Source organism: Xenopus tropicalis, chromosome 3 (genome assembly GCF_000004195.4).
Source record: "Xenopus tropicalis strain Nigerian chromosome 3, UCB_Xtro_10.0, whole genome shotgun sequence".
Lineage (NCBI taxonomy): Eukaryota > Metazoa > Chordata > Amphibia > Anura > Pipidae > Xenopus > Xenopus tropicalis.
Genome location: NC_030679.2, coordinates 67,299,274 through 67,314,109, shown reverse-complemented (window position 1 = coordinate 67,314,109; position 14,836 = coordinate 67,299,274). Strand labels below are relative to the sequence as shown.

At 35.6% G+C, this 14,836-nt stretch overlaps 1 protein-coding gene across 13 annotated transcripts in view; it reads right to left on the bottom strand.

Moving 5' to 3' along the window:
- foxp2 (forkhead box P2) overlaps window positions 1-14,836 on the bottom strand; it is a 151,595-nt gene that overhangs the window by 55,726 nt on the left and 81,033 nt on the right. For 9 of the 13 annotated variants that reach the window (XM_031897526.1, XM_031897521.1, XM_031897524.1 and 6 more), the window contains 5 exons: window positions 12,593-12,730; window positions 9,193-9,411; window positions 7,194-7,350; window positions 4,472-4,685; window positions 1,706-1,810 (listed from right to left, as the gene is read on the bottom strand). In XM_031897526.1, coding sequence (XP_031753386.1) covers window positions 1,706-1,810; window positions 4,472-4,685; window positions 7,194-7,350; window positions 9,193-9,411; window positions 12,593-12,730 — 833 coding nt within the window. 13 annotated transcript variants of the gene reach the window in all.

Below are 14,836 nucleotides of genomic sequence, written 5' to 3'. Positions count from 1 at the left end.
AGCTGATTTGAAATGATACTGACTCAGTCCTGTATTGTGTCAGCATCATTGCTAAAAAAAAGGACCACACTAATATAAATTTTAACATTTCCCCCAGTCTAGTGTTAATGGAGGGCTACAACATGATGAACTGTGCAGCCCCCAGAGAGCTGGTTCTGTCAGTCATGCTAGGCAGGGGGTGGAACAATATTCCTGTAGTGTGGAGTACAATTCTAAACAAAATTGGCTATAGGAGGAGCCCAGCATGACTAATAGAAAAGAATGTTGGTTGCAGGAGTCCTTTGGTGAAAAATAATAGTATCGTTCTTTGGTGGTAATACTAATGCAATTCCTATCATTGATAAGAAAGTGTCTGTACAGGTATCGGACCTGTTATGCAGAATGCTCGAGACCTGGGGTTTTCTGGATAAGGGGTTTCTTTACCTTAAGGCTACTGCTAAAAAAATATTTGAGCAGTAATTAAAATGATTGTTTTGGCTCCAAAATAACTTCCCTGGTATTTCAACAAAATGAATTGGAAACGGTTACCCTAAATAAGTTCATCAGCTAAAGCAACAAGGCAATTTTCATTTATTATAAACACATGAAAATAGCAAGAGGAAAAAACACTAAAAGCTGTAGTCAAATAACTCAGGGTTCATTTCTAGGAACATAAATGGAAAATGAAAGGAACTTTAAAATACATAATACAACCCCTGAAATTTCACACTAATACAAAAGCACTTAACTCATTTTGCTATTTATCATAGACATCTTTTGTATTCTTCAGTCAAGGTGTCTCTGCCCTCTATCCTAAGGATAGGCTTCCATTTGTAAACACATCTTTTTGATGTTTCTGCCAACATCCTGGCAACAAAGCAGTGCCATTTCAAATAAGCTAATTAACTTAATTGTTGATGAAGCATGAAACAGTTCATTCACCCTGTTAACCGCACCATGACAACACAAAATCTTCAGCCTGTGAAGTTACTCATCTATAAAAATGGTCTGTCCTTCCGCTGATATATGTTTATTGCAATATCCTATTTATTCTGATGTTTACAAAAGCAAAGGGATATTTAAATCAGTATAACAGAAGGGCAGACGCACACACACATGCACACACACAAAGCAAAAAAAACAAGAGGAGAAAACTAATATCCCCATAATACAGCACCACACTATTGCTTTACCCCCCTTTGAGCGTACAACTAAAAGTCTGGAAGATGAAAAATATCTGCCTTTGGCCCATACTGGGTGGGTCTTAGAACTAGATGGTCTGCTATAAATCCTAGGAATTCCCTTCTCCATCCAGTTTTTGATATTGTGGATTGTTAAGAGAATTGAAGATTCTGAGGATTGAAAAGACACAGCAGTAAACTACAAAAAGAATGCTACAGTGGTGCACAGGGATCTGAATGAAACATATATTGTAGATGGTCATAAAGTAATCATAAATCTGTAAGGGGATATGGACAGAGACATGCAACTCCAAGTACTCTCAGTCAAACTGACTAACCTTGCTATAAAAAAGGGATCCCAGGCCCTTGACTTTCCAGCTAGTTCAAAGATGGTTGTATACACTGCTCTAGAACTGTTAAGGTTTGTTGTCTTGACAAATTATTATTTCAAATAAATCTTAATGTTACTGATGACTGTAAGCTAAAGTTATTTTTTATGCATTCATGTAGATGAGCAGTTTGCAAAGTTGATACGATAAACTTACTTTAAAAACTGTCCAAAATCTTCACAAATATTTTCACAGCCTGGCCACTTACAGACACCATGGCCATAAAGAGTATGTGAAGCTCCAGTCTCCTCATGTGACGAGCTGTAATAAAAAGAGAACATAGCATCAGATTAATCTCAAAAGCCATAATCGTTTGAGGCTGCTAGCGCCTGTCAGGTTACGATCACTGACAAACGGGTCAAAACAGGTCAATTCAGCTCAGAGCAGTCAGAAAAATTTAATCGTTCTATTGAATAGTTCAACTGCCAAGGCAGGATGATGTTCCAATTAGAGGAGAAATAGAGCCAAAGATGACTTCTAATAAAGGATTAAAAAAATGACTATAAAACACTGAATAGTAATTTTGACATATGACCTCTACTATAGTATTGAGCTTACAACTTTGAGAACACTTTAAAATGTTGCTTCCTAGGTTAGGAAATTACATCATTGTTTTGAGCACTTTTTTTTAACATAGAATAAATATAAATAATATTAACTAGCAATTATATACAGTATATAATATATTATTTAAAAATATTGAAACTGATTTATTTTTTATGTTTGAAATTCAACGTGAAAATAGTACTTTTCAGATACTTAAACATAGACAGATATTCATGCATAATACAACGGAATAAAAATATGCAGCTACAACATCAAGTATTCATGTAATTGTGCAAATGAAATAAATCATTTTCATTTTTTAGTAACGTTTATGCATCTTTCAGACATAAATTATAATTTCTACATTTTCCAATAATATCTAAATCTTTTGTGTTTTAGGGTACTTAATCTCATCTAGTGTGGGGGACAAAATGTCCAAAGTTACCTTCTTAACTGGATTCATTGAAACCCCTGGTGGTAAAACTTAGGTATTATGTATGCAACACTTGCAGCTAGTGATGAGTGAATTTTTTGCCAGGTATGAATATGCAGTGAAATTCTCCATTTCACCATTGGCTAATTTTTTCGTGGAACTGCCACAAAAGTTCCCTGTGACAAAAATTCACCAAGGGAGAAAAAAGTCACGGCATGTCAAAAAAAGTTGCAGTCACGTCAAAAACTTGTGGTTGTGTCAAATAAGTCAAGGTCACTTTATAGACGATGAAGGAAAGCTCAACCTGATCAATAATTCACTGCTTGAAGTGTTGGGTGCTTAGTCGGAACATTACTCTCCTGTAGAGTAGTCAGCAATACAACTGGAAAAATCCAGCAGCACACCAAATAAGTGATAAATTGTGAAGGTGTTTATTTAGCCCATATACATATGTCTAAAGGGCAATGTTTCAGGCCCCCCCTGGACCCATTTTCAAGCCTTGATCAAGCCAAGTCATATGGTAGCTGCATTTCTCCATTTCACAAATTTTTTAGCAGTGAAAATTTTCGGTGAAGCAAAACAAGACAGTTTCACTTATGACTAATAATAGCCCAAAGTTGCCTGGCTGCAATATGATGCATATGCTTAACCACCAGATGTTTTCATTAATTCCAGTAGGAGGGACATTTTGTTGCCTATGCTGGAGGAGACTAAAAGCCTACAAATCATCCTGCCTTCTATAGCCCTTAGGTAGCCCTTAGAATTATGTGGCTGTTACAGGTACCTGCACTGATGCAAATTAGCAAACTGTGGGAAGTAACCCCAGTGTTTATAGCAGATACACAGGCATATGTGTTGTAAATTCTTCAGGTACTTGGCATTCCATGCTACTTTATCTAGGGAGCATTTTAGAGAAACAGGGAAACATTTTTTCAATATGGTAAACCATATTGCTTTTCATGTCCAAAAAATTAGTGCTGGCCTATTAAATAGTGACACTTAGGAGTCATGCCTTAAGCCTTTACAATGGCTTGTGCAAGCTAAAATGCATTAGATATGAAATTATAGGTGGCTGTAGCTGAGAAGTTCAAATGGGGTTATGTGATACAAGGAGCTAAGTTTGCTACCATCATCTATAGCATTAACAGGAAGCATTTACCCGTCGCCTGTTTGAAATCACTTATCTTATTGGTTAATGTAGGTTACTACACTTGAGCTATCTATGCGCCTTTTACTAAATATTAGGGGTTAGAATGTTGAAAATAAGTTAATTCTGTGCAAGAACTACAAAAAGTGGTATATAAAAAAGTATGTAAAGGCTAAGCTTTACATTTTGTGCATGTTCTAAAAAACTGTAAGTTATACTCAAAAAAAGAAGCTTATGTGGGATCAAATTGTGGATTCCAAGAGGGACACTGTTCATCAACATTATTCTACATATACACCAATAGATTTAGATGATATATAAAATATAAGACAGTGTATTGTTTCTTTGATCAGTTATCAGTAGCACATTAACAGAACAAAGTAATAGCTATACTGACACCCACTGATTTTTAAATAAGCCAAGCCACACTGTACAGCATGCTATTGAAAAGCTACTTCATTAACAAAAAAAAAACTATCCATGCCATTTCTATAATTAGATGCTGCTTTATTTCAAAGCATTCATTTATTTTATTAAATGTGAACAGCTTTGGCTGTTTTCTGTAAATATATATGTTATTTGTGCATAACTGCTACATACAGTAAGTAATGATTTTTACAATTATCATTCAACACAAACCAAAACAAAGGCAAGCTTACATTACACTTACATAACTTCTCATAGCAACATAAAAAGATAACAAATGAACAGATATTTAATTGTATCAGAGATTTGTCAACCAAATGTTTCTGTCCCCTTAAAAAATGCCAGTCAAGTAAAGTACAAATCAAATTACCTGTCTCTTCTTGCACTCAGCACTGAAGCCTGGCCATTCATTAACGAATGGTGTGTTATTGGTGGTGATGCTTTGGAAGTGGTGGTGGAGGTAGTAGAAGAGGAATTGTTAGTAGTGAGGTCTAGCCCTCCATGTTTAATGCCATTGTCTTCCATACTGTGAACTCCAGTCACTTCTTTCCATAGCTGCTGAATTTCAGCAGGGCTCAAACCAGCTGTAAAATGAAAAAAAAAGCAAAATAAGCCTCTGTTTCTACAATGTCATTTTTCCTATTTAAGTTTGAGCTTTTAAATCTAGTTCACCAATAACTGTCATCTTATAATTTCATTAATTACAGTACAGGCTGAACACAAACCATCTGCCACATATTGGGAATAATGTAATAAATGGTCTTAAGTTTGCTTCATATATAGTAACTCATAGAAACCAACCAGCAAGTAGCATTTACTCTCCAGCTGCAAAAAACATCTGATTGGTTGCAATGGCATACAAGCTGTGGGTAAAGTTAAGAATTTTATTACATTATGTTTATTGCAGGTTGTTTTGCATATTTATTCAAATAATATGAAATTATTTTTTATGCTGTATATAAGGAAGCAAAAATCAAATAAACTGGAAGCAAAATCAAATAAACTATCCAATCCTTGACATGTACACATAAATAAATGTGTTACCTATTAAATTGTAGTTAATAAATAATATAGTGAATAAATACCCCCTATTGTAAAATATAAGTCATATAAGTCACTGAGGAATTCCATAACCATACAAGAGTGGTGATGAGCGAATATGTCCCAACAAAATTTGCGAAACACAGGTGTTGCGTCCTTTTTTATGCAGCAGTCCCAAGTTTGACATTGCACGCCTATTTTAACTCAACCAAACCCATTTTGACGTGACCATTTATACATGACTACAACTTTTTAGCGTATAATGAATTTTTTCGCGCAGAATTTTTGCTGCAGTTTTGTGAAAAAATTCACCAATGAAGAAATACGGAAATTCACTGCAAATCCATGCCTCACAAAAAAAAAATTTGCTCATCATTATACAAGAGCATAAGACTGAAGTGCTTTTATACACGTTGTGGAACTCCGACTTGACTTCTAATATTCTCATATTTTACAACATGGGGTACATGATTCTTTATAATACACACGTTTTTGTCTTGTGAGACAAATTACATCACTAAGCACCAATTATAACTGATGACATAACTAAGTACCATTTTTTAAGTTATTTACAGGATATTCTTGGATCTTGTGTATTATATAGGGCGGGAATAATGTACCCCTTATTGTAAATTATAAGAATATTAGAAATCAAGAAGGATTTGCATAAACATATAAAACATGAGGCCCAGGAACTTCAAGGTGACTTCTGATATCCTTATATTTTACAACATCAGGTACACTTTACTTTATAATACATGAGTTTCAGTGAGGCATGTGACACAAATGACATAATTAAGCATCAATTATAACTGATGAACTGATCATTAAGCACTGTTTATAAGGATATAATTGACAGGATATTCATAGCTGTTGTGTATCAAAATGTTGCAATACACAGAGGCCATCTGTAAAATATATCATTGTAAATAGTGCTTAGTGTAGTCCATTGGAACAATGCAATTGCAACATATACCTTATAGGAAATAATAGGGGGATTGTTATAAATATCACAACTGTTGTGTATAACGGCATTTTTGCAAATGTTTAGTGCTGCTCACAATGTAATACTGTTCACTAAACATTTATTACAATGTGAATATTTAATACCTGCTTGAAGATGGCATTAATCTTAACGTAAAAATAAAAAAAAAGAAGTCTTATCACATACAATGCACACTTGCGCAAACTAAAAAGTTTTCAATCTCAAACCTACTGTCACAAGACATGCAAAGGGTTCATAAACAGTATTTTTCTGTAAAATTTGTTGCAAAGCTAAAATTATGTCCCATTGCGATTGTTTTTTTATCCAACATTTATTACATTCCCCCAAATGTGCCATCTATTAAATAGAGATATTAGAATTAGTGATAAGCGAATCTGTACCGTTTCGCTTTGCCGAAAAATGTGCAAATCTTTTAAAAGCGGAACGGCGAAAAATTCGCGAAATGGCGAAAATGTTGTGCGGCAAAAAAATTGTTGCCCGCGGCTATTCTTTTGTCTCGCACCTATTCTTTTGTCGCGTGGCTATTCTTTCGGCGCCTGCAGCTATTCTTGTGTCGTGCGGCGAATTTTTCAGCGGCAAATTTTTTAATTCAAAATTCGCAGCGAATCCATGCCTGGTGAAACATTTCGCCTATCACTAATTAGAATTCTTTCTTACCGCCTTTATTCAGGACTTAAGCAGGCAGCATCATATCATATACAATACAACCCTTTCCATCCCATTCTAGACTGCTAGGTGCTAATTGAAATTGGTACAAGGTGCAAAAAATTTGCCTTATGCTCTTTTTTGTACTTTGCACCTTGTCCTTTTCTGATAAATGAAGCCTCTATGTCTCCATCTGAAAATATGAAAGCCTCTTATTCCCAGTAACCTTCACCTGCTTGGCTCTGATATAACAGCATATGGGTTAGTGTTGCATATTCCTGACCAAAGGGATAATCACCTGTCCTTTGTTGTTACAACAATTCTCCTTTCCTATAATTCTTAGACATTCTTTCTAACTGCGTTGAGTTAAGAAATAAAAATTTAGAACTGATAATTCTACCTTGTGGTAGAGACTGGACTGGAAGAGCAGATTGGCTAGGCGGGATGGATATAAGTCCCTGCCGTTGAAGGTTGAGCAGATGTTGTTGCTGCTGCAATTGTTGCATCTGAAGGAGCTGCTGCTGGAAGACAAGCTGTTGTGCTGCTAACTGTTGCTGCTAAAAAAAAAAAAAGGACATTAAAATGGTTAAATTAAAAACATCAACACTTTTTTCTTTACATTCACATATTTATAGAGAACAATTTCACATGCAATTCTCACTATCTTACAGTGAGTTAAATCCTACTCATTTTTTTGTAACCATTTGTTCTTTTATAACAAGCTGCATAATGTTGTATGAGGGCAAACTGTTCCTGAAAGAAGCAGATATAAGTGAACTTGCTACTAGAGGGCAACATTTTAGCTTGCTCTGCATCCTCTACATACAGATCAGACTATAAGAGAAATACATTGTTGTGCAAATTTGTCAGGCTTTGGGCTCACCTGAAAAAACATGTACAGCAATCCATGTTCACATCTCTAAACAAGCTCTAAAACTACCCACAGCATATGCATTTCCCTTAAAAAAAACTGTTTTCAGGGACTGGTTTATTAATTGCATTAATTTGTTCTATTAACCCAGAAATAAAATATTTACCCCAACACCACGATCATTAAATGTATCTGATTCATCAGCACAGAGATGCACAAACTGTACTTTAAAAGTTGGTTTTCTAGTTAAAGATACAAGTAAATTGAAAACCTTGCCGTGTGTGATAGAAAAAAATCAATTTGTGCCTGCTAAATGTGGCACTCCATTGTAAAAGTCTCAAACCCAGATGTGCCTTTCATCGCTTGCAGGTTTGATCCCCAGCTGCCCATGAATGTAGTCTCAAGCGACCTATTAGGAAATTGGGATGCAGCCTTTATGCCAATAGCCTGTTAGTGTTTTATTTTCTCTTCTTTGGAATATATTACACTAGTATCACATTCCAACAAGAGAAGTTGCCTATTATTAGAAAAGTATAACTTCCAATTTTGTGAGGCATTACAAGACAAACCAGAGTTCTTGAGACTCAGGAGAATATAAGATGGCAGTCACACTTCAGAAAAAGACAAGCTGCTGTAGAAGACCTTTCTTTTTTTGTTTGGGGAAAAGAGAAACTTCTGATGCACTCACTGGAAAACAGACTGCATAATGGAGCAAGTCATGTGGATTGCCCAAAGCCTCAGGAGAAATAACGGAGCAATTTCTATGCTGTAGTTGATGCCTGTCTGAAATTCTATTCACAAATCCAAACAGAAACAAAGCCTCAGGAGGTCAGAACTGTTTCCTGTAGGTTTGCATAATGGGCAACTTTAAGACAACGTCTACAATACCTGCTGATCAATTTAACTACTTCAACGTGTTAGATTTGCATTATGTTTATATTAGATGCAGTCTGCAGACAAGTGCTGGGTAGGCCTAAGAAGCTAGCTTGTCAGCTTGATTTATGAGCACATCAAACTGGAACTTTCTATTCGCCAGTCCAAATCTCCAGTAGCAGTTCATTAATCAGGGGCCTGTGACTTTGAAATTTATTTTTTTATATAACAATAAGCCAACTTTGCATGTTTCTTGAACTGTATCATAACTTTTCAGCATTCTTTACAAATTAAAGCTAGGTAACATGCAGTATCATATTCACAACGCATTTATCAAATTCTACCTATAGTTTGCACTACTGAAAGTCGCAAATGAATGCAGGCAATGCAGTTTTAACAAAGTATGGACATGAATAATGCTAAAGAAATATGAGATCAAAAGGTCTTGGCAGTAAAACAAGGTTATATTTTAAAATATATAATCAGTTAGACAATTGCTGGTTTAAACTTTAACATGTGAATAATGAGGTCTTGAGATTCATGGACATATCGTTAAAGTAGATTTTTTATCTTTAAACATGAATACTTTATTTACATATATTTTTTACATGCCGATATGAATATTTTTTAAACTATAACAATAAATGCAACACACCTCTTTTGCTTGCTTTCCTGGATGTGGCTGTGGTTGTTGCTGTTGTTGCTGCTGCTGCTGCTGCTGCTGCTGTTGCTGCTGTTGTTGCTGCTGTTGCTGTTGCTGCTGTTGCTGTTGCTGCTGCTGCTGCTGTTGCTGCTGCTGCAAAAGCTGAAGATGTAACTGTTCTTGCTGTTTCTTGTAAAACTCTTGTAGTTGTTGCTGAATAAACCATTTTGACTTTAATAAATAAAGGTAAAAGTTTCATGTATTACAAATCCTACACTTTCTAGACTGGAGGGTGGAAAATAAACCATATGATGTGTGATGAAAATTTGAGCAATAAGGTGTTTGCAGGGCTACAGGAACAATAAGATTTGAGTGCAGGGAGATGCAGCTGAGCCCTGTCCTTATGCCTACCATAGAGAATGTGGGAAGGACAGGGCCCTTCCCCTGATACTACCTAAATGATACTCTCTAAAAAAAAAGCTGCAGGTCTCTGCTCTTCAAAACAGATTTTGGCCATTTGACCAGTGTGCCAAGTGCAAAAAAATGGCCTTTACATATGACCCATACAGTTTTCTAAGTTATCGTCATGGCCAACAAAGAAATCATAGGCCAGAGCCAAATACTTAACTGTACAATAATATCAGATTATACTTAGGCCATGAGCTTACTTTCACATTTTAGTGTCTAGGACAAATATCAGTGACGCCAGCCCCTAAAAGTGGCCTTGGGTATGGGTGCATGGTGCATGCCCTCAAGCTCTCATGCTTGTGACAAGAAGCCAAATGTAACACAATCCAAACAATTTGCTCAGATAAGGCTTTAAGGCTACCCAATCAGACAGGGAGCTTGGGGCTTGAGTGGGCAGGAGGGTGGGTGGTGGGGTAATGGGTCCAGGTAGGTATAGCTTTGTCCTTTGGGCCCCTCTAAAGATTTCTTTCAGGGTGGGGCTGGCACTACATAGTTATGCTATTAAATGCTTATAAGCTAATTCAACAGTTGGTTAATGGGTTAATACCCATTTTCATTTTCAATTTTATTAGAATTTTTTTCTCTATATGTAATTACATGTTATATACAATAGGGCAAACTATTATAACTAAATTCTGCAAAAAAAAAAATCAGTTTTTAAAGGGCAAACCATATCAGCGGCGTAACTATGTGGTAGTGGCCAACCCCCACAAAAATATCATTGGTGGGGAAAGGCGCACACAGCCAAACATATCCAGACTCACTACCCCACCTCCTGCCCTCCTGTCTACTTTCATGCCCAGCTCCCATACTCAGGTAGGAAAGCTGCTGGGGACGGGGGCTTTCTATACCATAGAGGAAGCAGACCCCATGGTCTGGGCCCCCCTGTCTCCCCAGTGGTTGTAGGTTCTGCTTCCTCTATAGTTACTCACTGTATGTAATGGCCAAACTAAAACATAGTCTGTTTCACAATAGTATGATACTACACAGCACATTGTACACTTTAGTATATTCTCTTCCTTGTCTACATATTAGTGAAAGCTAACATAATGCAGAGGAATGGGTCATTACATATATATATGATACATATATAACAGGCGCAATCTTCATCCTTGTAAGACAGCATTTAAAAGAACAACATTTATGGGAGGCAAACCAGAGTTAGAAAAGCCTTATGTGTTTCACACTTAGCAATATTTACTCATAGAAATTTGTCAGTGGAACATAATAAAAGTTGTATGTATGAAAAAATGTGCAACCAGTTACTAGTGTATTTATTTCATTTGCAGAAAGTAATTTTTTTAGGATCTGCTTGGGGTTATATATTTTTGGAACACATTTTTTAGTAGGAAGCTTAATTAGACACATTGTACCACAGGGCAAAGCATAAGATTTTCTATTTTTTTCCACTGAGTGATGGGTCGCTAAATACTATTGCAATATATGCAAAACTGATTTCACACAAAAAATTTTTTTGCATTGTGAATGAGAATTTTCAGATAATGACCTTTATTATATTCACCTAATTAAACACTAGACTTTTCTACCCTTGTTCTGTGTCACAATGTCCCAATGTTCTTTTAAGTATTGTTTTATAAATATGAAGATGTTACCTGGTTTACTTAAATACTGACTAGCATCTGTTCATTACATGAACAATTTTCATATGAGAAATTAGCTTGTGAATCCATCGGGCTACAGTCTCCTTGCAACAATGTCCAATTATTGGGAAGATGCAGAGAGCACCCTATGATTACAACTGAAAGCTCTCAGGTCAGTACACAAGTACTATTCTGGGGGTCCCTCTGCTTGTAAGCCCCTTCCCTCTTCAGTTAGGGATATGCTCCCTTTAGCAAAGCAAGTAATGGCTGATAGCTTTACAACAAGCATTAAAACTGAAAAAGGATTCACTTACATACATGTGCTCAATATATGGGCCAATAGGGGTTCAATTTTGCATCCCTTAATGCTGGGCACATGCACTTATTCCACTGGTAAACAAGAGAACTTAACTTTTTATTTTACCACTATTTGTCTTTGACTGTATTTTTTCAAGAACATAACAGTAACCTATTAGTTTGTTTCTCTGAATGGCATAAAAATATATAAATGCCCGTTAAATATAAAAGGCAGAAGCAATCTATGGTATAGTAAAAGGCAAACGTTAGTATACTAAAATAGGCACATGACCAAGGGACTCATAATAAAGATTATTTAAACTTATGATAGTATACTGTATGTATGTCCTTGAATTTTCAAATGTTTATATATTTTATATACTAAATAAAATTAAATGAAATATAACCCTCACAGAAAATTGAGCAGGTGATGGGAATACACAGGTGATAAATTATCTATTCAGCAGAAGGACACATCCTGCTGATTCACTGAGAAATGTAATTTTGAGGTTTAGATATATTAATGTCAACAATGATACCGAAGGCACACATAATAATATTTTGTGTCTATCCAGTGCCACTTTCTATATAATCTCATTATTCAAAAACCACATTTTACTGACTTTCAGTTCAGCCACTTGACTTTGCGCGGCATATAAATTTGCTCCTCATAAATCTCTGTGAGAATACTCTCCTTATATGTAAAAAACAGATCTATTATTTTTCCCTTTAATGCAAAAAGCTTGAAAACACACTGACTGTCTTTGCCTTATTATGACTAAAACAAGTGGTAACGTGTTATATATCATGAAACAACAATCTTCAGCAACTCTCTGACACTTCTTGTGCTTTGACAAGTCTAGAAATGTAGTGTTCTGTTTCAGATGACAATGTAAACAATAATCTGACAGCACATTATTTTTCTGTGTGTGATATACGCTGCTATAAAAGGTGAAGACGAGATAAACATGACAGAGAATTTATGCAATACCAGCATTTGAGCACTCAGAGTGAATTAACTGTTGAAGGGAGGAAACCAACATTACCTGCTGTAACATAACGGCTTGTTGCTGCTGGAGAAGTGCTTGAAGTTGCTGGGGAGACAATACTTGTTGCTGAAGTATCTGTTGCATTTGCTGGGGGGTGATCACCTGGGGAGTCATCATGGCCATTGAAACAGGTACCTGCCATAAAAAGATGAAAGAAAAATGTTTTGCCGGGAACTGTTGAAAACAATTGATAGTGTGGCCTGTGTGCGTTATGGGGTAATGGAAAATCCAAATTGTTTTACTTTGTCTGCATATTTCCTGTAATGCGTTTAACATACTGTAACAAAGGCATTACAATAAAGCCAAAACTGCTGGGTTCATCTATTTTTTTTGTCCAGATTGTGTTACCTATGGTACCAGTTAAGAGTTCAACTATTTTTTATTTATAAATTGTGAATATTATATTTTAAAGGACATCCATGCTGCGCCCATATTGTAGAACATAAAGGTTTCCCAATCCATGTAAGGAACATAAAACAATTTTACAGTGAATCAAGAGAAGCAACATGAAAAGAGAAAATACTTTAAAAAATTTCCTTCCCCAAAAAGATATAGTTTTTTTTTTTTGGCTGTTGGGGGGGGGGGGGGGCAGTGGCCCAACTGGGACAGAAAGTTAAGGCAAGTAATTTAAAAACTATAAAAAAATAATCTAGTAGATCTAGTAGAAAATCTAGAGCAACTGGACTTGCCGAGTAATCATTGAAGACATTTCACTACTCACCCGAGCAGCTTCATCAGTTCAACCAAAATTAAAGGGTAGATGGTTTTCCATAGTCCATTGAACTGAAGAAGCTACTCGGATGAGTAGTGAAATACTCTAAAATTGGTTCGGGAATATGAAAGGACATCAAGAAAACCGGCAGACTATCGAAACCATCTATAAAAAAAATAAATATGAAAAGTAGGACATTGTTTAAAAAAAGTTAAGGTAAAGGTGATCTGTATATAATTTATATATTTAAATAAATCCCCTTTCAAATACAGGGATCAAAATCCATATGTGATACATATGGACACAGATTGAGTTATGGGCTGAAAAGAAGGTCATTCAAAAAAGGAAATGTCGCTGCCCAGCAAAGCTGTCCCCAACACTGCCCCATTGCATATATAATCTCATCTTGTAGGTGATAGCTTTCCGGATTGCAATAAAAATCTAATTGTTCCATTAAGTATTACAAATCTGATTTTAATCAATTTTTTTGATCGATAAATTTCAAAAATTGGAAAACTGAGATTAAAAAAACGAATGCTGGTGCTTTTAACTTATATGTATTTCATGCCAAAATAGTTTTTCATATATCCCACCTATTTTAATGGGATACATTCAGGGCAAGAGTGGTGTAAAATAAAGGAGCAATTTTAGGAGTTAATTTGTAATTTAAAAAGTACATACGTTTATAAAACTAGCTTAGCTATTTGTAATGAATTATTTCCATGATTACGATGCATGGTATGTATTTATACACAAGCATTACAATAGAACTTTATAAAAATGACATTTGTTACACCGAATGTTACACCATTTTTTCACCTTTAAATATTAAACATAGAAATCTATATACAGTATGTCCCTATGACCAAAAAGGGCTGAATAAATAACACGTGTTAAATTGCAACACTAAAGTTACCCAAACAATCATTGTCTAGCTAGAAAATCAAATCAAATAATAATTTTAGTACCAAAGCAGAGTTCCCATCAGTCCCTGTTTCAGGACATTAGCCCTCACTTGCAGCTATTGGCTCAAGAATGGCCCTGTTTTTTTTGGCTTACCCATCTCGTGATTCTGCTGTTGCTTTTGCCTTGATAGCAACAGCAGAGTGACAGCACCCTCAAACTGCAATATGTTACATATGTATTTTCTGTTTTTTATTAGCTGGAACTTTGAGTTGGTGTGACCAAGGGAGAGTTCACCACTTTGTATAACTTTTATAATTATTATAAGGTGCAAATATTTTAGAGACACAAAAAGACTCAGTTACAAAGTGTGAAGCACAAAGTGTGCTTTATAGATGCAGATCACTATATTTTTTCCTAAAATGCATTTTTTAGCATCATTGCGGCTGTGTCCCGAATTGCACCCAAAGCACTTGTGCACAATGCGTGAAGACGTGGGCTAATTGCTTTGAATCCATATTTAATCAGCCACTAATTTGTGTCCATATGAATTCATCATATGCAAGTTGCAGCAGACATTACTTAGTGACTACTTGCTCTTTATTAGAATTCTGGTAAAATGCTAC